Consider the following 25,371-nt stretch of genomic DNA (forward strand, 5'->3'; position numbering starts at 1 on the left):
ACTCACCTTCAATTGACAAGTCACATGATGCCTCTATAATCCCTGACTCTTATGCAAGCTCTCTATCTCACTAAAACCACTGAGATAGGAAACTGAATCATAACTCTCCACACAAGATCGCTCATACAGATGCTATCTTCCTCGCACAATTCTGCATCTGACATACAACTACTATGTACCTCAACCAACTCCTCATCTGAAGAGATGGAAGCCCTTGCTATATCAATCTCCTTGTATGTCTCATTGTCCACCTCAATAGTAAGATCTTGTAAGTATCGATCCTGGGACTCATCCAAAACTTCCTTAGAGTCATCACCCAATATCTGACAAGGGGTGTCATTTCTAGTACATCTCATAACATTATCAAATGGATCATCAAATGAGTCCACACTATCTGCATTGACGTCTCCTAACAAAGCCTCAACTGCAAACTCTTAACTTTGCACACATGACTCAACACCAGGCTATGAATCAATAATACTAGAGAATAAACCCACATCTATTGACTCTGTTGAAACACGCACATCACCAACATCACAATTGAGTCACTCTATACGTGCCTCTATCCCACCTGAGGAAGCAACTGCCTCTTGCACCGTAGCAACACCATGAGATCTCACATACAAATCTTCAATAATAATCCTGTCCTCGAGAGAGCTGAAAGTATCAATGGTAACAATTGCATCAACTGTCTCTGCACTAACTATAACAACAACTCTAGGAGCCTCAACCTTCTGAAGCTCGGTGCTGCTAAGTCCATCGTCAACACTGTAGGTAGGACTAGTAGGTGCCGTACTAAATATAGGTACATCTGCATCATGGACACTTGTCAGAGAAAACTCAATCTTTCTTCCCTGTAACCTTGATGCCAGCTTTCTAAAGGTAGAAACCATATACCTTGCTGCCCTCTCGATTGTCTCTGGATCCAACAAGCTCTTTGACAATCTTTGTTGATGAATCTTAAGTTTCTCTATACTCTCCTACAAAGCATTCATCTTTGTGCTAACTTCCTCATTACTCCACTAGCTTCTAGAACTACCAGTCCTCCTATGTCTATCCATGGCTAGAAAATGCTAGAGTACTGGTCACTCCAAATGCAACAACAAATCTGACAATAATATAAATTTCTTGCAATAATATAACTAGTGTGTTCTATGCATCCAAGTATATCACAGACTATAGCTTAATTGTATTTATTGTATTAATATTAAAACAATCACACACACACACACACACACACACACACAGACACACACACACACACACACACACACACACATGTGCATCCAAGAATATCACCTCACAATAGGACAATGCTTCCTCGAAATCTGTTCCTATAACACCCCAACTATTTGACCTAATCAAATTGAAATAAAATAATTTCATCGACTTAAGAAATTAAAAATTGCATATATACATTACAAAAATGAAAAATCAACAATAAAAATAAAAATAAAAATAAAAATACTTAGATGTCATTAGTTGAAATTAAAATGATTAATACTACTTAAGTAGAAATGATTGCAATAGTATATTGCCTACTACAAATACAATAAGTTGTTAGCAAAAAAACATGTTTAATTTTCTTTATTATTATTAAATTATGCAAAGTTCAATTGCAAAGTTTTTAATTGTTTTCGATATTAAGATGATAATAAATATATTAGTACTTGCCTTAAGCTAAGTAGTGTTGTAATACTTTTTACATTATATACTAACTCATGATTAAAAGTTTCATTTTCGAGTAGTTTAAAGTTATCATTTTTAAATTTAATTATAAAATTAATACATGGTGCAAGAGTTTTAACTTAATAAATGAATCATTTTAACTCTTATTTGGATTGGATTTGATGGATTTTGAAATATGACAGTTTTGAAGAGTTATATTTTTAATAATGCAATTTATTTCATTTTAACTTGAATTATAAAACGTGATACTCGGATTATTTTAAAGATTTTTAATATTATATTTTACAATTTTTTTTAATTCAATTAAAAATGTTATATATACTCACATTATAATCTATTAAGAAATGTTATTATATATATTATTATTGTAAAAATACGATATAATATTTTTTATTAATTTAAATATTCTATATACTATATTAAATTTATCAAATGAAAACTAAATTTATGATAAAACTAATGACAAGTACTAAACCATTATATAACACTTGTTGTATTTGTTGTACATAAACACTTATTTTTCCATTTTCAAATAGTCTTAATTTTTCTAAAGTTTAAATTGATATTTTTATTTTTCAAAATCAAAAAATTATTTATTTGATGAATCTAAAAGATTTCTCTCTTTCTATCTCTATAAATAATCTTATTAAATTATATATATATATATATATATATATACACACACACACACACACACACATATGCACACACATACATATATATATACACATACATATACACACACACATATATATAGGTCTCTTATCATTCAAAAGACTATACAAATTAACAAAACAAAGTTTAACTTCTGTAAAATGAAAAAAAATCTAGAGCAATATTTCTTCAATCTATACGAATTGCTTTGAATTGAAATTTATAATATTTTTTTATGTAGAATTTTTTTTAAACTATTGTATAATTGAATCTAAAAACAATTGTGATCTACATAAACTAGACAAGATAGAAATCATAACTAAATTAAAACTTAATAAACAAACTTACATATAAGAAAAATTAATTATTATCTTGTAATAACTTATTTAAATAATTGTAATATATTAAAATGTTAGATATTATCAAATATTTGCACTACAAAATTTGAATAAAAATACTAATGACTAAATAACACTTATTCAAATTAAACATCCATAATGTCTTCTTCATTAATTTTTAATTTTACACTTATATTTGCTCGTCTCTATAGAGTCAATATAAAAATGTTTTGTAACTCTATTCAATAACGATCCTTATCTGCTGTATCAATGATGACATAGGATTTCATTAGTTCGGCATTTGACAGTTGACTGCTAAAAAAACATTTTGTGAATGGCAAACATCAGAACCACTAGCTTTTCAGATTCCTCATATTCAAGATATTTTTAAAAAGAATGTTGCCTAGTTATAGAATTGTTCCCATGCTATAAGCCACGATTAATATTTTGAAACTTGCCTCATTTTAATCTTTGAAATGGTATTTTTATCTCTGAGTTTTTGTATGTTTCTAAACCTTCATGTCTTTGGCTCGTTCCCAGCTCCGCAGAGCACTTGGAATTTTTAAAATCCGGCTTCTAAACTCCAACTTATCACAAGTTAATGGAGAGACTCAAAATACGTGTTTTCAAGTCTATCATTAACCATTAACCTCTCAAAAGGTTAATGATAATGTCCAAAAACACGTTTTTCTTAACCTCTCAAAAGGTTAATGATAGTGTCCAAAAACACGTTTTTCTTAACCTCTCAAAAGGTTAATGATAACGTCCAAAAACACATTTTTCTTAACCTCTCAAAAGGTTAATGATAGCGTCCAAAAACACATTTTTCTTAACCTCTCAAAAGGTTAATGATGACGTCCAAAAACATGTTTTTCCTAACCTCTCAAAAGGTTAATATCACTTCTAAAAACAGGGTTTTCTTAACCTGCATGAGGCAGCTTTGAAAAGACATGAAGAAGTCTACAAAATTCTTCTGCATATGAAAGATCAGGGAGACTGCTATAGTCTTAACACTTTATAGAACAGCTTCTTCAACTCAGCTTTGTTAGAGAAATGGTAGTAGAATGCATTTATAAGGAAATATGTGTCGTGATAGAAGATGGGTTGAGTTGAGGTAAGTACATGTCCATTTGAAGCAGCAGTGATGATGAGTATGATATTATCATGCTGCAATACATGGAAGAGTGTCTTCTATCTATTGATGAGAACACCCAGAGCCGTGCTACTGCCTTTGGAGATGACATTGCTATCCACACTCTCGCTACTAAATTCAACCATGAAATATTTGCGGTTCAAGCTCATGGATCTGATGGAATTATTGATGACGATGATAGCTGCTTATTTTTCCTTCCACATCGCTCTAGAAGTGAGATTTTTCATCTTCCTATTTTCCTTTTCATGAAAGGCACAGGTTGGTGTGGTGCTAGGGCTGATCACTACGAGCCATTACTTTCTTATCCCGCTCCAGTAATCTCACAGGAGAAGGCTGCATTTGTCCTTTGACCTTGAAGAAAATTACATTTATACTTCTGAAGTCTTTCGCAAATGGCATTGTTTTCGGCTATAGTGTATTAAGCAAATATGGAGAGTAGAGAAAAAAAAAAGCGAGTTGTAGTTGATAATCATCTCAAAAGTCCCTCATGTAATAATTTTTGGGAACATATTTGGAGTCTAGGGTTTACTTGAACGCATTATCTATTTTGTAGTGCGGAAGACCATTATTGTGAACAAGGAGCAAGTCTGATCAATTTGTAAGGCTCCCGAAAATACTCTGAAGTTGAAATCTAAAGATGTGAAGTAAAAACGTTACAGGAAGAAGGGATTTTGCAAATGTATCTTGAACACTAACAATATGTAGAGCCAAGTAGCATCAAAGAGGTAATGGGTTTAGTAAGATGAGGCAGAAGTAGATCAACTGCTTCTTTTCCCTCAAATCTATATAACAAAATAAACATATTCAGTGTTCCTCAGCTGCTGCACAATCCCATCAAGTTGAATCAGGCAAGTCAAATAATGTATTAACTAATAGCATACAAGGGAGAAGTTTGCACACTGCCATTGTTAAAGCAGATTTCGAGTGGGACATTATTTAGCAAAATCATATTATCAACGTGTCTAACAGGTTGCTATCAGAATGATAGAATAGATTATGCACGCCAATTATTTGATGAAATGCCATAAAGAAATGTTGCTTCATGGAACTCAATGATAATAGGATATGCACAACTTGGGAGAATTAATGATGCACGAAACTTGTTTGACAAAATGTCTAGACAAAAAATAGTATCATGGATTGCAATGATTTCAGGCTGTGAGCATAATCGGTTTGGTGATGAGGCTCTTGGTTACTTTAACCAAATGCTAAAGGAAGGCCTGGAACCAAACCAGTCTACTTTCACCAGTGTTATCAATTCTTGCTCTAGTCTTGTGGCTCTGGATTGCGGATATGCTCAGAATGGTTGTAATGGAGAAGTTGTAAAGGCGTTTCATGAAATGGAGCCAGAGGGTATAAATCCAAGTGAGTTCTCTTACCTGAGTGTTATTAAGGAATGCGACAGTCTTGCAATTGCTGAAGAAGGTGATGAAATTCATGCTCAAGCAATCAAAACTGGATATAACTTGAATGTATTTGTGGGTAGTGCATGTGTTGACATGTATGCTAAATGTGGCATCATGGAAAATGCAAGAAGCGAGCATCAAACCAGATCGTGTTACCTTTATCTCAGTGCTTTCTACATCTAATCATTCAAGCCTAGTTGATGAAGGTCGTTGTTACTTTAACTCCATGACTAAACAATATGGCATTGCATGAAACATAGAGCATTATGCTTGCATGGTGGACCTTCTAGGTAGAACTAGACACTATTCATTGCTACCAAACATCTATGTAGTGACTCACAGGTGGATATGATAACAACTCACCAAAATCAGTCCCAGAGGATTGCAAATTCTATAACTTATATCAACAAGAAGACAAGGTTGTAGTATCACTATCAAGTCTACAGTCAGTGCATGAGCAATTGATGTTGTGAAAGATTATTTCTTTGTCTATACTCATATGTCCAACTTGGCGATGATCATGAAGAAGAGTCTTATCAAGTAACACAACAAGTCAATGATTCGACCATTTGAAGACATGTTCCAAGCTATACATTTCAATTAGTGGCCATTGTTATTTGAGGTTAATTTTGTTGAGGTTAATTAACCTCACCCAAATCACGTATTTGGGAGGTGGTTATTAACCACGAAAAGGTAGTTATTAACCTTTCTGTCTATATAAGGGCTCTTTTGGGCTTTGTAAAAGAACTTTTTGGTTGGAAAAATAAGGGAACACTATGCTGAAATTTTGATCTAGGGATAAATTTTGGAAAGTATGTACACTTTTTATCTCTGAATTGAAAAATCTCTATTGCTTTCTTGGTGCAAGGAAATGAAATGAGATGTGCTTTAGGTTTCTTATTTTAAAATCCAAATTGTTATACGCTGTAGTAGACATTCTCATGGTGCTATGCGAGTGTTTACGAATGATAATGAATGTGCTTAATAATACTGGTTGCTTTCAAGCGTAGCTCTTCAGCACCTCTGTTATTGATTTTGTTTACCGAAGAAGGTTGTGAGGGCGTGTGGTGCATTCGTCTTCCATGACTTTCTCCTGAACTTTGAAGTTTTAGATTCTTTAATCGAAAAACCCTTTAAAAATTATATCATACGAGGGAGCTGCCCCTCAAAACGCAGAAGAAGGCCGCATATCAAGGGCCTATCCAACTGTTGTGAACGGTTTGCCACACACTCCGTTGGGCAATTCTATTGTGACAAATCTGTTTACCAACAAAGAAAAACAATGATACTGAACAATAATAATTCATTTACTTCAGCTGATAAATTAATCTGGTCATTCGACAAAAGTGGAAAGTATTCTGTTAAAGATGGCTATTCTTCCTTGCTAAATGGTATTTATTTTAGCATGATGCGGTCCTCCTCCCCAAGGCTGGAGCTTTTCTTTGGCTAGCACTTCATAAACTTATTCTCACTGAGGATAGACTTCAGAGATTGGGGATATCAGATAATTTTATGTATGTTTTGTGTGGAAAGGTTAGAGAAGATGCAGATCACGTCCATCTCACTTGTGATTTTGCTCAGGAATGTTGGAGTAAGGTTATGGACAGACTTGGATGGTTTGGTCCAGTTCATAAATCCCTTCCTCAGTGGTTGATTGGCTGGCCCTTCTTATATAAGAGCTCCTTTTTTACAGCAATCTGGAGGATTGTTCCTGCTCTAATAGTTTGGGGGATTGGGTGGGAGCGAAACAAGAGGATTTTTAGGACAGAATTTTTGGAGGTAGATAAGGTGTGCAATTTGATGGAGCACTCGATATCAGAGTGTGTCAACTCTTATGTCACAAAGACAAAAAGCTTATCTTCTACATTTACTTTTTTTGACTCCAAAGTCCCGAACAACTGGAAACAGATTTCTATCCCATTCCGAGGATTTTTGGTGGGTGGAAGGATCAAGAAGGAAATCAGAAGTGAGATCAAGTGGCAACTGCCCTCTAGATCATTTGTTAAGCTCAACTTTGATGGGGCTTCCAAGGGGAATCCAGGCAGAACGGGGATGGGCTGTGTTATCAGGAACCATGCAGGTAATAAGGGCTTCTTATTCTAGACTCCCTAATATTTCTAATAACATTGCAAAGACACAAGCTCTATTGGAGGGTATCAAAATGTCTCTGGATATGGGTATTAGGAAGATACATATAGGAAGCGATTCTCAACTTGTCACATTTGCCCTATCATCTTACACCTTAGTGTTGTGGAATCTTCATTATGTTATTAGAGAAGTTTGGAGGCTCCTGCCAAGATTCCAGGAATATAAAATCTCTCGCTGTTATAGAGAGGCAAATCAAATTGCTGATCAGCTAGCCAACCTGGGTGCTAAATTCTGTGGTGGTTGATGGTCCTACTGTGATATACTTGTTTATAAATTTCAATCTGAATACCAACAGGTCCATGGAGGTGGCTGCTTGAGGAGTGAGATTTGCTTATAAATCATTGCGTGGGTTGGGTGGATGGAGTCTTTGTGGTTGGCCTCTTAAATATCACTCTCTGGTTTTCTGTATATGCAGAGATGACCCCGCTCATTGTCTTTTCCAGCCTATTTTGACATCTTGCTGATCTTGATGGCGACCTCATAATGTCATTGTCTCTTTTGCTGTATTCTTTTTCTGCTCAAGGCAGCCTTCCTATTTCTGTAAATATTTCTTCCAATTAATCTAAATATGGGTCTATTGACCGTTTATCTAAAAAAAATTCATTTACTTCCGCGACATAAGAATTAATACAAGCCATTAATTTGCATAAAAATTGAGATAGGCATGATTTTATTAGATCTGTAAAGGCAATAATCCATGATTTTCTCGGGAAATACAGATTCCTATGCCAAAATTAATTACAAACTTTAACAATGAAAAATCTCAAGAGAAACAATGTTGGGGCTGGACCTAGCAAGAACAGAACCACAGATTTGATGAAGAAACCCCATTTGCAGAAAACTCACCACCTAAACTTAGAAAATGATATACCTTAAGAGAATCCTTTGTGTGACTTGGCCTATTCAGAAGAGTATGCCAGATTTGATGAAGAAGCCCACTTATAAAAACTCAGCACACCTAAAGCAAAGGACCACTCAAGAGTTGATGAACTCCAAAAGAAGCAGAGCATCCCAACAATCTAATCAATGTCAAATAGTTGAATTTCCTACATACACTCAGCAAATGTTAGATTTGATTTTAAATCTTATAACGTCTATAGAAATATTTTGAAAACCCTAAAGATTGAATAAACAAACGAGTACCCATATGTGAGTCTCCTCTTTGGATCTCCAGTTGCATAGCCTGTGAAATACAAAAACCTTGCCACACAATATATGATACCCAAAACAGTCGCTGCTATTGGGTGCTGTAATATCATCATCGCCATGTAAAATCAAGCGGCATTGTAATAAGAATCTAAAACGCTATCATATAAGTAGAAGAGATGGGAAAGCTAGTATTGTTATATTTGATACCTGCAAACCTCCAAATGTGAGAAGCACATAAAACATGGACATGACCTCCACTGAGTTCTGGTGTCCTCTCTGTTAATACAATATTATAGATACCTTTCTCAATATATTGTACGTAGGTGAAATTAATTAATTAATTTTTATTTTTTTCAGTTTTTTTAAAAATATGAGGGATGAGGAATGTGGAATGATGATTTTTTTTTTTTTTTTTTTTTGTCTTTGGCTCTTTTCTAAATGGATTTCAGTCTCAGACTCATACACTCATATCTAATAGTTAGAAAGATAAGTAACTCATACACTTATATCTAGAAAGATAAGTAGATGACATCTTCCATAGCAAGTTAAATTATATTATTATTATCAGAATTTGAATTCAACTATATTAGTTTTCACAAGTAGACAAACTCATTGACTCATATTTTGTGAGCAGCGGTTCACAAGAACCCATCTCTTATGAGAATGAATAGTACCTTTAGCACTCATTGTATCGAGTTGATGCTTACAAAGGTAAATCATTATTTAGATAAATAACCTCATAGAAAGTCCGTATGCTTCATTTGAGCATCACCTAACAATGAGTGCCAAGATTACTATTTACTCTTATGACAGTTGGGTTAGTGTACACTGTAAACCACCACTCATAAAACATGAATCATTGAGATTGACTCATAATTATAGACTTGAATCAACTGATAGCAATGTCATAGTTAGAAAGATAAATAGGACATATTTCCCACAACAAGTCAAATATGATATTTTCATGGCAATTCAACTGTGTTAGTTTCCAAGTCAAAATCATTGACTCATGTTGTACGAGTAGTGGCTTACAAGAACTCATCTATCATGAGAACGAATGGTACATTTAGCACTCATTGCATATAGACAATGCTCATAAAGGTGAATCATTACTAGGATGAGTGACCTCCTGTGAAGGTCCAAGACTTCCTGTTATGAACAACACCTAAGTGTAACTAGTGCTAATTGTATCATTCATTCTCATAAGAGAAATTATTTTGAACTACTACTTATGAAATACGAGTTAAAATTTTAACTAAAAACTACAAAATCGAATGAACTACTAATAATATCATTACTAAAATGAACTCAGAAAAAAAAACAGGGATGCAACGACTAAGAATTTCTAACCTGGATACAGTTGAATAACTTTCCATTCTTGTTCTTATCCTCATCAGCATACATGGCTGGATATGGAACATTGTACCTGCAACAAATAAAACACACAACCAATTTGAATATAATCTTCAAAGAGTCTTATTCTCATGATATTGTGATTCTTGTAAAAGTTCAAAGAAGTGCCATGGTAGTAAATACTAACCTTTTTCTAGCCATTCCAACCTGCATGGACATCCAGCCATTGAGAATGCTATATGCCACAGCCACCAAAGCTATCAATCCAAATGCAGGAGGAAACATGTTATCCACAGTTAAGCTTAACTTTAAAAAGAAGCTCTAATTATCAAAGCCAATGCTTGAAATTCCTTATAGCTCTGTATATCTTTTTGGTAATATTGCTGTTTATATAACAAGTATATTTCATCTCCCTCGTTACAACTGTGAACAGTGTGAACTTCACGTGGAGAGATGGCAGTTCAGAGATTAGTTTATTATCTCCCTCCTTAGCTCTGAAATTGCCGCCATTATTTTGTCATTAAGTGGCCAATCTTTTCTTGGTTCCCACATTTCGAGCTGTCTAATTGTTTCTGTCTGCATGTTATTAGTCTATCATCTATGTTTAGGATTGTTGTTTACAAAGAGATTGTTGTTTATAATAACAATTTAAGTGTTCCTCGGAATAGTTGAAAGCATTTTTTTTTTTTTAGGACTGCAGAATCTGGTATTTTCTGAGTATTGAAATTTTTATTGATATGAAAGATGATTGTTGCATATATGAAAAATAATGTTCTGATGGAGAATAAATTGTAAGATACTACAATTAAGATAAACATTAGAGACATCAACCCAACTACCAAGAATATAACAGATCATTACAAATAAAATATTCAGAAACGAAGTTAATATTGACAACTTATTGTAATATTGTTTAATTATTAAAACTCTTTCTTATATTATATTAGACATCACTAAAATTTATAGATACCATTATTCTCCATACCAAATAGTACTAGTATAGAGGTCTGTATTCAAACCCAAACACATCATAATCCTGCTCTAAAACATTATGCCAATTTATACATTTACAATTGTCATTTTGTATATAAAATAGACAGAATTTCGTATTTTCCAATTAGTTTGAAACAACGATGATAACAGTTTTAATTTGGGACAATGTTGATAATAATCGCCCCACATTTAGATAATAAGACCACTCAAGAACTTTAAACATAATAACATTAAAGAGAACAACTAGGGTTTTCGTCAGACTATAGATCAACTTGTATGAGTTGAGTTGATAGTCTATAATAGCTTATCCTTCAATAAGACCACTCAATAAGCATCAATTATCTTATAGCTTTACTCATTACAGCTCTCATAATTATATATGAGCTTTTTTTTTGGAAAAAGAGGGGTAAAAATTTATTAAGACAGAAAGGAATACAACAAGGAGAGCTCAACAAGGAGCTCGATCCTGAGCAACAAAATCATCAAATTCTTGCACCATCTCAAAGGAAAGTTGCCCCCTATCCATAATATTCCAACTCGGATCATGACTAGAAGCCCATTTGGCTAAACAATCAGCAGCTCTGTTCCATTCACGAGGAATATAAGTGAACCTAATGAACTGAAAAGAGGTAGAGAAGAGAATAATCTGATTAACAACAGTGGCCAGTTGCCAACTAACATCCTCAAGCTCCTGCGAGGAAAGCAAGTTCACCACCATTTGGAAATCAAACTCACAGATAATCTTACTCCATCCTCGCAAGCAACACTGTTCCACAACATATAAAATAGCCTGAGCTTCCATGAGATTGTTAGTGTAATCACCCTTATGAACTGAAAAAAAGAATTTAACATCACCAGAACTACAACGAACCACTCCCCCAATACCAGCAGGGCCTGGATTCCCTCGGGAAGAACCATTAGTGTTAATTTTCAGAACTCCACAGGGAGGAGGAGTCCAATGCCCATCCCGATTTACCCAACCTTTCCTTTAATGCTGAAGCTGCCTGGACACAAAATGAAACCTTTGAGCTATAGCCCCATCCTGAAGATGAAAATTGAGGTGATTGCATATAGAAAGATCAACTGGATCCATACCCCCATCTAGCTCACACTTCACTTGAATAGTTTCTTGAAGAGAATGTGAGATCTTCCACCAAAGATGCAAAACACCAAGCCGAACATCTTGGAATATTCAACGATTCCTCTCCGACCAGATATGCCAAAGCATGAATGATGGGCCAGCAATCCAAGCAGCATGGAGAGGAGAAGACTTGGAGGGAGCACTGCCCAAGCGGGCCCAGAACTCAGGCAAAGAGGAAGCATGCCTACAAGAGCAACCCCAAGCACTCCACCAAAGGTGCCATAGTTGAATAGAATAGGAGCAATGGAAGAACAGATGGGAGACAGACTCCTCTCCATTACCACACAAAACACAATAAGAGGGACCCTGAAATCCACGTTTACAAAGATTATCCCATGTAAGACAGTGGTTGTGAGCCATTAGCCACATGAAAAAATTGCACTTGGACCAAGAAACTTTATTCCAAACTTGCTTCCACCAAGGGACCTCAGCATCCCCAAATAATTGTATAGTTATCTCCTGATACCCAGCAGAGACATGATATTTACCAGACAAGGTACCTCCCCAAGCCAAAACATCTGGACCTAGCAAAGAGGAACACTTTCTAGAGGCCAGAATCTGAGAAAGTTTCTGACAATCCACGTCTGTGCCTCCAGGAGGCCAATCAGAAGAATGCTTCCATCTGTAACCAACAACAAGTCCCAATTGATAAGGAGTCTTGTAATGAGCCACTTTATCCCATCCAGCAGCATGAAAAGAGTCACAAAGAGACTGTACATGGATAAAATGGAACGGAATCCATCCCAAGCATCAGACCAAAACAAAGCCTCAGAACCTCCTTTACATATCCAAAACAGACCCCTTTTGACTAACACCGCACCCGTCTTCAAAGTATGCCAGACCCTTGAATTATATATCAGCTTTGTGTGCTGTTCTCTACTCCATTTTGTCCTGTTCATACTTCCATTTTATTGCTGCTAATGATGTTTTCTCTCCCGAAGGCTTCCATAATTGCTGTTGTTTTTTAGTAGTATTATAATTTATGTTTATTATACACGAATTGCTTCATCCAATTAAAAAGAAATACAAGACATTCCATAATATAATCCTCATTAATTTTACATTTATATTTGCTTGTCTGTACACTGTCACCATTAAAGTGTTTTATGCTTTTGGTATTCCAAAATCAAATGCTGATCATCATCTGGTGTGTGAATGATGGCATGTGATTTTTTCTGCTTTACATTTGACAGTTTGACTTCCACAAAAACAATTTGTTAATAGAAAACATCAAATTCACTAGATTTTCAGATTCCTTAAGATATATTCAAACAACATGGGACACTGGACAATTGATACTTCCATGACAGAAAAATTAATAGTTCAGACAATCAGTTTGCACAAAACATGAGATAGGCATGATTTTATTAGATCTGTAATGGCAAGAATCCATGATTGTATCAGAAAATACAAACTCCCATGCCACAATAAGAACAAACTACAACAATGAAAGATTTTAAAAGAAACAATCTTGGGCCTCAACTTAGCAAGAACATAACCGTGCAATTGCTGAAGAAGCTCCATTTGCAGAAAACTCACCACCTAAACTTTAACAATGAAAATTGTTAAGAGAAATCTTTGTGGGACTCGGCCTAATCATAACTACAAACCAAATTTGATTAAGAATCCCCACTTATAAAAGCTCAGCACATCTAAAGCAAAGGACCACTCAAGAGTTGATGCACTCCGAAAGAAGCAGAGCATCCCAATAGTCCCATCAATGCCAAAAAGTTGAATCTCCTACATAGATTCAGCAAATGTTAGATTTGATTTTTTATATCTGGAAACTGCATAAATTTTATTGAATAATTACAAATCCTGATAATGAAATAAACAAACGAGTACCCATATGTGAGTCTCCTCTTTGGATCTCCAGTTGCATAGCCTGTGAAATACAGAAACCTTGCCACACAATATATGATACCCAGAACAGTCGCTCCTATTGGGTGCTGTAATATCATCCTCACCATGTTAGTTCAAACAACCTAAAAAATATATCATAAATAGAAAAAATATAAGAGATTATATAGTTATATTTGATACCTGCAAACCTCCAAATGTGAGAAGCACAAAGAACATTGGCATGACCTCCAAGGAGTTTTGGTGCCCTCTCTGTTAATAGAATATTATTAAGCACTTTGGTCAATAAGTATTGGTAGAATAAAAGGGTTTTGAATGAGTTTTTAGGGATAAGTCTTGTTGAGTGCAAGGTCTTGATGACATAAGAGACTAGGCTAGGACCATGCTTTCACCAAATTTCAGATTACTAAAAATCATTATTAATCAACCGCGTTTAATTTCAAGTCAAATTCATTGATTGATGTTTCATAAGTAGTGGTTTAGGAGAGCTCATGATGAGAATAAATGATATACTTAAAAACTCATTGCATCTAGATGATGCTAATAGAGTAGTGTTTATTGAAAAACCCAATGCTTCATCTAGTGAGTATCACCCAACAATGAGTGAGAAGTGAACCATTACTCTCATGAGAGTTGGGTTCTCATGAAACACTACTCATGCAACATGGATCAATGTGCTTGACTCAAAAACTACAACCCATTAAATCTAAATAGCAATATCATGGCTAGAAAGATAAGCAAGAGCTTTTTTCCACAACAAGTCAAATTATAATATTGTCATCAGAATTCAATTGTGTTAGTTTTTGAGTCAACTCATTTTATGAGTAGTAGCTCACAAGAACCAATCTATTATAAAAATGACTAGTACGTTTAGCACTCATTGCATTTAGGTTATACTCACAAAGGTGAAACACTATTGAGATGTATGACCTTTGGGAAGACCTAATGTTTCACCGCTGTCAGGATCATCAAGATGCAATAAGTGCTAAATATACTATTCATTCTCATGAAACAAATTTGTGAACTCAACTCAAAAACTAAGTAATTGAAACCCCATGTATTAAAATCCAAAGAAAAAAGCAAAAGACACAAGACAAAACGACTAATATCTAACCTGAACACAGTTGAATAACTTCCCATCCTTGTTCTCATTTTCGTCAGCATACATGGTTGGGTATGGAACATTGTACCTGCAACAAAATAACACACAAAACCAATTTGAATATTATCTTGAATGAGTCTTTTCTTCATGATATTTTGATTGTTCTAAAAGTTAAGAGAAGTACCATGGTGGCAAATACTAATTACCTTTTTCTAGCCATTCCAACCTGCATGGCCATCCAGACATTGAGGATGCAATATGCCACGGCCACCAAAGCTATCAATCCAAATGGAGGAGGAAACATCATGTCCAAAATTTAAGCCTCTAAGGTTAGCACTTAGCAGCAGCTCTAATTATTAAAGCCAATACTTGAAATCCCTTGTAGCTCTGTCTATCACATTGCTAGTACTACTGTTTATATCCTCTCAAAATGCCTTGGATTTTCCGTCACTGTTTTGTCATTGGGTGGCCAATCTTTAATTTCTTGCACATTTTGAGCTTTTATTCCCAAGATAACAAAGAAGTTGATTTGAATTTTTAATTAAAATAAATGAAATTGATTTGTCATATTGTTTTTGTATTTCACGAGAGATTTATATAGTTATCATCTGTGCTTTGGATTCTTCATCACGAAGTTTTGGTTATTTATAATTACAATTTTAGCGTTCCTTGGTATAATCGAAAGAATTTAAAACTAAATAAAAACATGGTGTCACAATCCCATTTCTGTAAAACGGAGTTCAATTTAAACACAGTAATGACTAAATACGGACTGTATCGATATTCTATCACTAAAACTCATTTCCAGATCGTTTTACGCATCATAAAATCACTGTATATTAGTTCAAGTAATTTACGGACTAATCAATCACATATATCTTTGATTTAAAAAGAAAAAATTATAATATTTAGCTATTTTATCAACAAAGCGGTATATGATAATCTGTCTTGTCATAGAAAATATATATGATTATTACTTTGACTTCTTTTGATAAAATGAGCTTATCATTAATTTAAAAAGATTAGTACATAAATTAAAAATGATAGTTTGGAGGATGAAAATCACTTTTCAAAAGTTTCAATTGGGTTTAGTGGAGAAAGTAGAATTCATAATAAACTTGGGCATAGCTTAGAAATAGAGAACCCCTAGGTTGCTAATGCAATGCAGTTGAAATAGGTGCTTTGGATCATCCTTCTTTCCTTAGCCATCTATGGGGTCAGAAACATGATCTCAAATAGACTACCCATCAATTGTCTCTTCTTCATCTTCCCGATCCTCCCGGTGTAGAAAGATTGTCACAGAAAGTTAGGGTAGCCATTTGGAGGAGGAAGGCAGACCAGAATTTCTGCCTAAGTTGGGGCAACTTGAAGTAGTAGGAGGACCATGTGGTGGCATTTTGACAACTATATAAGGAGGGCATTATCTCAATGCTAGAAAAGCTCTTGCAGGTGGGCCGCCTCAAGGGCCACTTTATCAAGCCGCACTTAAATTTGTAACATATTATTATTACAAGTACATGGTTTAGCAAAAAGAGAAACACAAGTATCAATACAAACATGTGCAAATATTGTCGCATTCCTATCCTTCCAAATAAAAAACAAGAGTTCCATCTTCAAAGTATGCTAGAGCTAGGAGAATCTCCCAAAATTATAATATGCCAAGAGAAAAATTATGATGGAAAGAGACTAGAGAAATCATGAATGCGCACCTAGCAATGTTGAGCTCTTATGTCTAGAACCAAAAAATATGGAGAAAAGATTCAAATTGGTCACAAAAAGGATAAGAGGGTCTAGTATTCCCAAATGGTGGAGACAAAAACCTAAAGGAAAGCCTTGTTAAAGAGTACACTAAGAAATATGAGCTATCTTGGGTTATGTGATAGCATACTAAATAGTACTAAATTCCATTCTCCAAGCTAAACACAAGGACTATAGATGTCAGTTCAAGATAAACACAAGGACTATAGATGTCAGTTCAAGACATGGACTTTGAAGGTGCTCAATATGAAGAATAATAAACATGAGTAACTGCAAAGACTCCCAAAAAAATTAGAAATCTCCCTACGAAAACTTTGTTAACTAATATGTAAGCTTCTTCTCTATTTTGGAGAGCATGGCATTTGTTGAGCCAAGGAAGCCAAAAAGGTATTCTTCCAAATTGGACAATCCAAACACGAGCTCCCACCTTAAAACCAACCAGAATCCTCATGTCGATTTAACTTATCAGTAATTTCATTTTGGGTTTGTTCCCAAGTGATTGATAATTTCGATCTAACTATTCTAGAAACTAGAGAATAGCTCAATAACGCACAAATAATAAGTAGAATCATCCAAGCAGTATCTGAAAAGTTAAAAAGGCCTATTAGCTCAGTTGGTTAGAGCGTCGTGCTAATAACGCGAAGGTCGCAGGTTCGAGACCTGCATAGGCCATTTGTAGCCCCAATTTAGAGCTTTTGCTTTCCGATTGTACTGTTATTGAAATGGGCATTCAACAAAGGTTTGGATTATCAAAGTACTAAGATGAGAAGTTTCCAAGGCTATAAACGAGTTGCTGTCTGAAGAAGAGGAACATTTTAATAACAAAGATGAAATGTACTTATTAATGGCCATAATCAACCTCTCCAGCTCTTCTTATGTGGCGTTAAAAACAATATGCTTTTTCGGCCTTAACAACACTGCTTTGCAGAATAACATAAAAAAAATATTGAAGATGGGCCTCTTAAAATCTACAACTTGTAGCCCTAATACAAATAATTTTAACAATCGTGGCTGTAGTTTAGTGGTGAGAATTCCACGTTGTGGCCGTGGAGACCTGGGCTCGAATCCCAGCAGCCACAACATAGATGTTGTAAAAATGTGTTTTTAAAGTTTGTTTTTCGTAGAGATCAAATTAAAACAGCTTTAAAAACCTTTCTGACTGTTCATAACTTACTATTGTGTTATAAGATCTTGCACTGTTCATAACTTACTATTGTGTTATAAGTTCTTGCCTAAAAACTGTTCACAATTTACTATTGTGTTATAGGCTCTTGCCTAACCTAAATTTATTTTATTATTGATTAATCTGTTACTAACTTAATTATCTTACATCTTGCCTAAATTCATTTCATTATTGATTAATGTTATAGGCTCTTGCCTAAATTTAGAATTAGAAGAAAAAACATAGTACTAGATATAGAAATCAACTACTTTAACAGTTTTGGAATCAAGGAGTAGTTTGGGTTATGGATTCTTCATGGGCCGTAATACTTGTTGATGAGAAAAGAGCATCCTGGAGATGACCAAAGGAATGGAATGAAAGAGAAGGGTTATTAGACCTTGCTTAGTTATATTTTTCAATTTGACTATTTAATACTTTTATTTTAAGAGTTTGTTAATACATTAAAAAAATATAAATTAAGAATGAACATTAAAATAGCATTTAACAAAAAATAAATAAAAGGAATCAACCCTAGATAAATCATAGGTAAACAGTCAAATAAATCCTGCTTATCTACAATCCAAGAACGTAAAATTCCATATATGTAGATAGGGAGACTCCATTTATGGGACAAATTATTTAGAAGATATATATGGCATCACCAAATCTTTGGGATGATCAAATATTCATATATACGTCATAAGAAATAAGATGAAAATGGAAAAGATTAAAGATATGATCCAACTCCTTGAGAAAAAATGATTGAATGTAAAGGTTCCTTTTGCCTTAAATACTAATTCATCCAAAAGGCTCCTACAACCACTAACATGGACATTGTGGAACTTGTGAGAAAGTTGTCAGGCCATGAAAACTGTTTCATAATGTGATCCAAGTCATACTGAAAGTCATTAAAGCATTTACATCTCTGTAGTATTATAGGATAAATCGATAGCTTAAATATCTTATATTAAGGCTTGATTTTTAGACTAAAAATGTTAAATAATAAAAGTTGACTTAATTTTTTCACACTTAATTTTTCTTTAGTATATAATGTGTAAAAGTGATCCTGAATATATGAAAAATACCAATAGAAAACATTATTGATCGATTCAGTAATTATTTATATCAAAGTGATCCAAACTTAAAGTGATAACATCATCAGTCAGTTCCAATTTGACATCTACAAATAGATGGTCGTCATCCTGCATCAACAATTTCATTAGTACACATGACCTATAATCACAAGAGACCAAGGAGGAAATCATTAAATTTCATGGAAACTTTTTTTAAAGAACGTTAGATACATGGATTATTTAAAAAAAAAGAATGGATAAAAAAGAAATAGGTGGATTGAGAGAGATCATAGGTGGAACTAATCATAATATGCAGCGGATGTAATTATAAAGGAATAAAATCAAGAATTTTCTTGTGGGTATGGAATTTAGATTAGTGATATGGAAGTCATCATTTTAAAGTGAGATCTAATTATTAATTAGGAATTGTTTTGCCAAATTACCAAGGGATCAAGATGGGTACATCATACGTCACCAATCATATAATAGATTATCTAATTTAATAGTTGTGATTTCAAAGTTAATGATAACTATCCATCAGTGAATGAAATGTATCATTTATTCTAAAAAGAAACCATTTATGTGATGTCAGATCAGCTTCTCAAATATATGTGTCTCTTTTGCTCTACCATAGATCTCATGTTTTTCAGAATTATTTTGGCCACCTTGCAAAATACATGCTAATACGTAATCATATTTGATAATATGACACTGAAACCTTAATTATATAGAAGAATTTGACAATTAATCTTTAGAAAAAAACATGAGCTTTTTATTTGTAATCAATTAATGAATCATCCACATACAAGAGTAGTGCCAAATAGTCATCACCTTACTAGGGAATTTTAACTCAGCCTAATTATGGACACACTGACTTTTCATTATTTAGATTTATGTTTGCAAGTATTTATATCTAAAATTCTAGTACAAATGAAAATGTGGCTATACTCATATGATATTACATCTGGGTATGGGTGTAAATGTGAGTAAGTTCTTATGTCATCACATTTAACATGTCGTATAACCGTTCAGCATGTCAAGGAGAAACACTATAATTATTTTTCAAAAGGTTATAATATAATATATAGAGAATTAGCTTTTGGTGACTGGAGAGTCACTATCATATTGCAGGTCTTTGCTTGCATTTGCTCACTTGAAGTTGCAGATTGAGGTCATGTATAGCAATGATTTCCTAATTGCGCATCATTTAAAAGGATAGAGACAGTACATGTAATTTCTTGGAGTGGGAAGTTTAAATGTATTAGTGACTCTTACAAGTTAATTATATTGCTCTTTTTAAATATTCATAACTTGTAACAATAAAAAACTCATCATTGATTTACGATCAAAGAATTCACTTTCACAATTATAACTGGTAAGATTCCTTCCACTTGTCAACTACCAGCTGGTGATGTGCCAGTAGCTGCCCACAAGATAGGCTCTTCCCTACTTTATAGGTTTGACTTTAGAATTTAATTTTGTTTGAATTTGACTTTTTAAACATGACTAAAAAGATCATAAATCATATGACATATTGCAAATGATAAATTTCTGACTTGAACATTGATATAGTTTATTGTTAATCACCATTGTATCAAAGCTTCAAACTGATTACATATTGAATTAAGCTTGACAAACAACAAGCTGGTATGCAAACAAAAAATCGAAAAGAAAAAATCAGAATTCTTAATCAAGATCTTTAGTTATGATGCTCCCTTACTTATGATAGGTATAGCTCATACTTAGATACGTGTACTACTTGAAATACGTATACCCGAATACTTAGGTATGTGGGCATGCATAATAGAAATGTAAATACACTACCCATACAACCTAGTTTTTAAACTTAGAATCATACATAGATAAGTGGGTACTCGGATACCCAATACTATTTGAAATATGTATAGAATGTAAAGTACGTAAACCTAAAGATTCATGCTTACTACAGGATCTTTAAACCAACAACTTAATTTCCCAATTTAGGGAATAATCCTACTCTCTCTCAACCTATCAATCCAATAAGCAAGAGAAGCTGCACTATCAAAACTATTGACAAACCCATATTCCCTACACTTATCACCACTAGCCAACAACTTGAAAGGAACCTTGAACATGACATCCAAAAGCCACCAATCAGCCAATTCATTCATTCTTGTTCCATAAAGAGAATTACTCTCAACAATCTCATCCCAAACAGGCCCCTTGTCAGCCATGGCCTCCACCAAGCTCATGGACTCATCCACCAAATCCACACCATCCAATCCAATCCCAAACTTGTGGGCCAAAACAGGCCACATATTCTTCCAAGCTACCAATTCAGCATCTCCATTAATGGCATTAAAAACATTGTTATGAGCACAACCCTCAGTGGCCGCCCACAAGTGCTGCTCAGCAATGAGCCTGGCATCGGAAAAATCAATGGTGGCCTCCTCCCAACAAATCCGGCTTCCCGGAAAAAGCAAAGGCAAACCCAAGGCCTTACAAATGAGTGCATACACACAGAGACTCCCAACAACATTGTACAAAGATCTCGTGGACTGGCCGAGAATAATTCCCGGCCGGTGCACCGACCAAGTTATCAAAACCTCTCTTTTCCGACCAGCAACAACATCAAAGAGAACATCTTCAAGACCATAGTAGAAATTGTATGAATTGGGCTGCCTGGGAGAATCTTCAGTGAAGGGAAAATGGGTGCCATTGTAATGTTTGGTGCCTGTTTGGAGAGAAATGTGCTTCACTCCTTTGGCAATTGGCAGCAATGCATTGAGTGCATTTGAGAACATTTTTTTGTTCTCTTTGTAACTCTCCATTGAGTCGTATGTTGTGTGGGCAGCCCATGTGAGCCAAAACACATGTGTGGTGTCTTTGAGAGGAGAGAGTTTTTTTAGGGTTTCCTCCTTGTCTCTCAAATCACAGGCTATCAACTCCATCTTCTCATCATCACTTTCTTTTTTAGGGTTTGTGGAGATTTTGAAGAGGCCTTTTCGTGGTGAACGAGCAACTCCATAGACTTTCCAATTGGCTTTGAGAAGGATCTCTGATAGAGCATTTCCAACCAGTCCTGTTATACCGGCAATTAGAGCCACTGGTTTTTCCTCCATTGTCATTTTTCTTGTATGAGTGTATGGATTGTAATGATTTGTTTCTAGTTTGGGTTGTTTTTAAAGGAAACCAAGGAGATTCATGGGCTTGTTATTGATCCATGTGATTGTGGGTTGGAATGGGTTAGTAGAGACTTTGATGGGGATTGTTTATTCACATTCTCCTGGTTTTTGGCAGCTGACATTTCTTAGTCCTCAAGAAACAAGAAGAATTGTGTATAGTAGTTGCCAACATATCTGGAAGAATAATTTTTTTAAGATCCAAGATATCTGGAAGAATATGTTTTTAAAGATCGTTTATAGGTGTCATGCACATCAGGAGGGAAACAAAATAATATCAAGGAATGGCATCTCATTTCAACTCTTAGATAAGCTGAGATCTTGAATCAAAATGTTCCACTATCGTTGAGTATTTTATAATTCTAGGTGCCAGAATAAAGAAGTGTAAAAGAATGGTATCAGATTTCTTAGTATTAGATATGGACAGATTTTGAATCAAGAGGAAAAATTTAAAATGTGTGGTTAGTGTTTTATTTAATGATATGGTTGGGTGCTTTATGATTCTTGATACTCTATTCAGGAAAACAAGGTATGGTATCACATTTTTAATAAGCCGTGAAGAAATGAATTAAAGGAGAGTTTTAATGAGTGGTTAATGTTTTATTTAATCAGATTTATAAATTAGTTGGTGATTCTTGTAGTCATTAGAAGGTTCTATATATTATAGATTGATTTTTAACTTACAATCATATTTTCATAAGTATCTTAATCATATTTTCATAAGTATCTTATTTCATTTGGTAGGTGAGTTCCATTTTTGTTTGGAATCAAATCTAAAATAGTTTGTTCATTGTTTGACTATCTAGAAGCAATCCTATTACACCGTTAGCTATGGAGTTGAATATTTCCACCTCACACGACCATTTTTCACATTCATTAATTTTTCTTTTATAAAATCAATATTTGTCAATTATTATTTAATTATTAAATGTCAAGAAAAGGTCATGTCAGGTACACATATTTGGCTAACATAAGTTGCCCTCTATTAGAAGGTTTTGAATTATCAAAGGAAAAGTAGATATTCAAAGATCAGCCATGACCATTATATCCCCTTACTCTAAATTGAGGTGGTAAATAAAGATGGAAGCCATGGGCTACGAGAAAAGCTAGCTCTTGTAAGAGGGAGTGTTTCACAAAACTTTATCAAGTAGATAAGGTGCATTACTATAGTGGTCAAATAAGTACATAGTCATGATGAACAATTTTATTAGCTTGCACTTGCATCTACATAATAAAAATAAAGAGATCAACTAACTTATTGTAAAAAAAGAATTGAATACTATTAGTTTCATAATGTTTCTTAACATTAAGCTTCTATTAAATGTACATAAATTCAAAAAATAATGCTCAAATGTTTTGAAGAGGAAATGCAACAAAAACATTTAGAGCAAGGATTTGTATAAATATAAAGAATTAATAATAATATAGTATAGTATGAAAGGTTGTGTACGTCTAGTACAATATGTTCTCTTGTATGATTGAAAGAGTATTCATATTGTAAACAAATATTTAAGACACATGAGCATGACATTGAAATTTGTGTATCCATGATAATATTTTTTGGTATAGATTGATATTATTAGATCATTGTGGTAACTATTTTACGTTCTTTGAGCATTTATCCATCCACATTTACACATACTTGTATACATTCAACCTTATCTTATACTTGTTTGTAAATGTTCTTTCATATTCACGATTACTGGACAATTACCAACACATTCATTCCCATACCAACATTCAAAATATTAGAAATCAAATTTTCAATTCCCACCAACTTCCACTAGCCACCAAGAAACATGTTGGTATATGTTAGGTTGAGTGTTTATTATTTAAAGAAAGAGGATCATGTGTGCAACTAACGTTGAATGGTAGATTATCTTGGAGGAATTGGAAAAATAAATCATTCTATGTACATTTTTAATTCATAGCACTACAAAAATTAAAAAATCTAGATCACCTAGAATATGCACATGTTTAAAAATGTTGTTTGTCAACTTTTTACTAAGGCCATATAGTTTTATATCAAGGGTTGATTTAGGAGATGTTCTTTCTCACAACATATGATAACCTATTTAAAGCTATTTTTAAATAGAGATCTAGTCATGATGCAATATTATATATTAGGAATCAAGTTGATAAAAAAAAAAATTAAATCCATAATTAGCTAAATCAATGCCATTTACTATAAATCATTCTTTGGAATTTGATCAAATTCCTAAGTTAATGAATATTTCTCTTAATAGATGTAGATTCAACCAACATAAAATTTTGTAACTATTTAAAACCTAAGATAGTGATTGATGAACCTCATTTTTGCTTATTTTATTAGACACTTTTATGTTGATTAGGACTCCTTTAGCGTTATGAGCTTTGGAAACTAAGATTTTTTGTATTATTTTGTTAAGACCTTTATTTTGACTTGATGATAATGCCCTTTGTGATAAAACTATCATCTTTTATATGTATGTATGTATGTAGATATATGTATGTGTGTGTATATGTATGTATGTATGTATGTATGTATACGTATATGTGTATATATATATATGTGTGTGTGTGTGTGTATACATATATATATATTAATACACACACATATGTAAATTTTTTATGATTATTGTGTTTAATGTAGTCATGGATGGACATGTGTGGTCTTGATGCTCTTGGTGTAATTATTGAATATGTCACAGAAGGTCAAATTTTAGCAAGTCATTTGAAGAAGTCAACACATGGCAAGCAAGGAAGTAGTTAGCAGGGATTTTTTTAGTGGCGATTATTCGCCAATTGGCAAATATGTCCCGTTTAGGCTATAGAAATTGGTGAAAAAAACATCGTATACTAGTTGACCGGTTCGCCCAGATTTTATAAAATACTCATATAGTGGTCAGAACGTTCGCCACTATTATTACGTAATTTCAATTTGGTAGTCGGGTTCTTCGCCCATATTTCTCTTTAATGTTTACTCTTATTTGCCATGAAATTAATTGAGTGTCTCTTTCGACGATCATCATTCACCAAATTCCCATTTTCCTATGTGAAATTTTTATTTGTCCTAGGACCCAATTCGCCATGCATTACACACAATGGGGTCCCAAATTCCCGCCCTATTTGCCCACTCGATTACTTGATATTACGCGGGGTTCGCCAAATATTAGTTCTTATCATATGTAACGGTCGGCCCATTCGCCAAAATGAAAACGGTTTATTTGTAGTTGTCTATTTAAGATATAT

The 25,371-nt window shown here is 33.9% G+C and overlaps 2 protein-coding genes, 2 non-coding genes and 1 pseudogene across 4 annotated transcripts; 2 read left to right on the forward strand and 3 right to left on the reverse strand.

The window, feature by feature from the left end:
* Nucleotides 1–8,238: 8,238 nt before the first annotated feature.
* LOC149578873 (uncharacterized) lies at nucleotides 8,239–10,184 on the reverse strand. Its single transcript, XM_089808070.1, has 5 exons — nucleotides 10,078–10,184; nucleotides 9,888–9,963; nucleotides 8,745–8,813; nucleotides 8,532–8,635; nucleotides 8,239–8,434 (listed from the first exon to the last, which is right to left on the reverse strand). The coding sequence occupies exons 1-5, from the start codon at nucleotides 10,173–10,175 to the stop codon at nucleotides 8,347–8,349; spliced, it is 435 nt and encodes a 144-aa protein (XP_089664196.1). The 5' UTR covers nucleotides 10,176–10,184; the 3' UTR covers nucleotides 8,239–8,346.
* Nucleotides 10,185–13,359: 3,175 nt separating this feature from the next.
* On the reverse strand, nucleotides 13,360–15,360 carry LOC149578874 (uncharacterized). Its single transcript, XM_089808104.1, has 5 exons — nucleotides 15,193–15,360; nucleotides 14,999–15,074; nucleotides 14,068–14,136; nucleotides 13,870–13,973; nucleotides 13,360–13,764 (listed from the first exon to the last, which is right to left on the reverse strand). The coding sequence occupies exons 1-5, from the start codon at nucleotides 15,291–15,293 to the stop codon at nucleotides 13,677–13,679; spliced, it is 438 nt and encodes a 145-aa protein (XP_089664230.1). The 5' UTR covers nucleotides 15,294–15,360; the 3' UTR covers nucleotides 13,360–13,676.
* A 1,982-nt stretch (nucleotides 15,361–17,342) lies between these two features.
* TRNAI-AAU (transfer RNA isoleucine (anticodon AAU)) lies at nucleotides 17,343–17,416 on the forward strand. The gene has a single exon. It is a non-coding gene; the product is annotated as a tRNA-Ile (tRNA).
* Nucleotides 17,417–17,751: 335 nt separating this feature from the next.
* Nucleotides 17,752–17,823, forward strand: TRNAH-GUG (transfer RNA histidin (anticodon GUG)). Its single transcript has one exon. It is a non-coding gene; the product is annotated as a tRNA-His (tRNA).
* Nucleotides 17,824–20,958: 3,135 nt separating this feature from the next.
* Nucleotides 20,959–22,080, reverse strand: LOC149578877 ((S)-8-oxocitronellyl enol synthase CYC2 pseudogene; annotated as a pseudogene).
* Nucleotides 22,081–25,371: the final 3,291 nt, after the last annotated feature.

This window comes from Cupressus sempervirens, chromosome 1, assembly GCF_028749045.1.
Source record: "Cupressus sempervirens isolate cs-2001-9-10 chromosome 1, ASM2874904v1, whole genome shotgun sequence".
NCBI lineage: Eukaryota > Viridiplantae > Streptophyta > Pinopsida > Cupressales > Cupressaceae > Cupressus > Cupressus sempervirens.

Bases quoted from the DNA above. Each gene is read 5' to 3' on its own strand.
- LOC149578874 (XM_089808104.1), bottom strand. From the start codon at position 15,293: ATGATGTTTCCTCCTCCATTTGGATTGATAGCTTTGGTGGCCGTGGCA. The intron at 13,974-14,067 runs GTATCAAATATA...ATGATATTACAG, and splicing joins TCACATTTGGAGGTTTGCAG to CACCCAATAGGAGCGACTGT. The intron at 13,765-13,869 runs GTACTCGTTTGT...GAATCTATGTAG, and splicing joins AAGAGGAGACTCACATATGG to GAGATTCAACTTTTTGGCAT.
- LOC149578873 (XM_089808070.1), bottom strand. From the start codon at position 10,175: ATGTTTCCTCCTGCATTTGGATTGATAGCTTTGGTGGCTGTGGCATAT. The intron at 9,964-10,077 runs GTTAGTATTTAC...TATTTGTTGCAG, and splicing joins GTTGGAATGGCTAGAAAAAG to GTACAATGTTCCATATCCAG. The intron at 8,636-8,744 runs GTATCAAATATA...ATGATATTACAG, and splicing joins TCACATTTGGAGGTTTGCAG to CACCCAATAGCAGCGACTGT.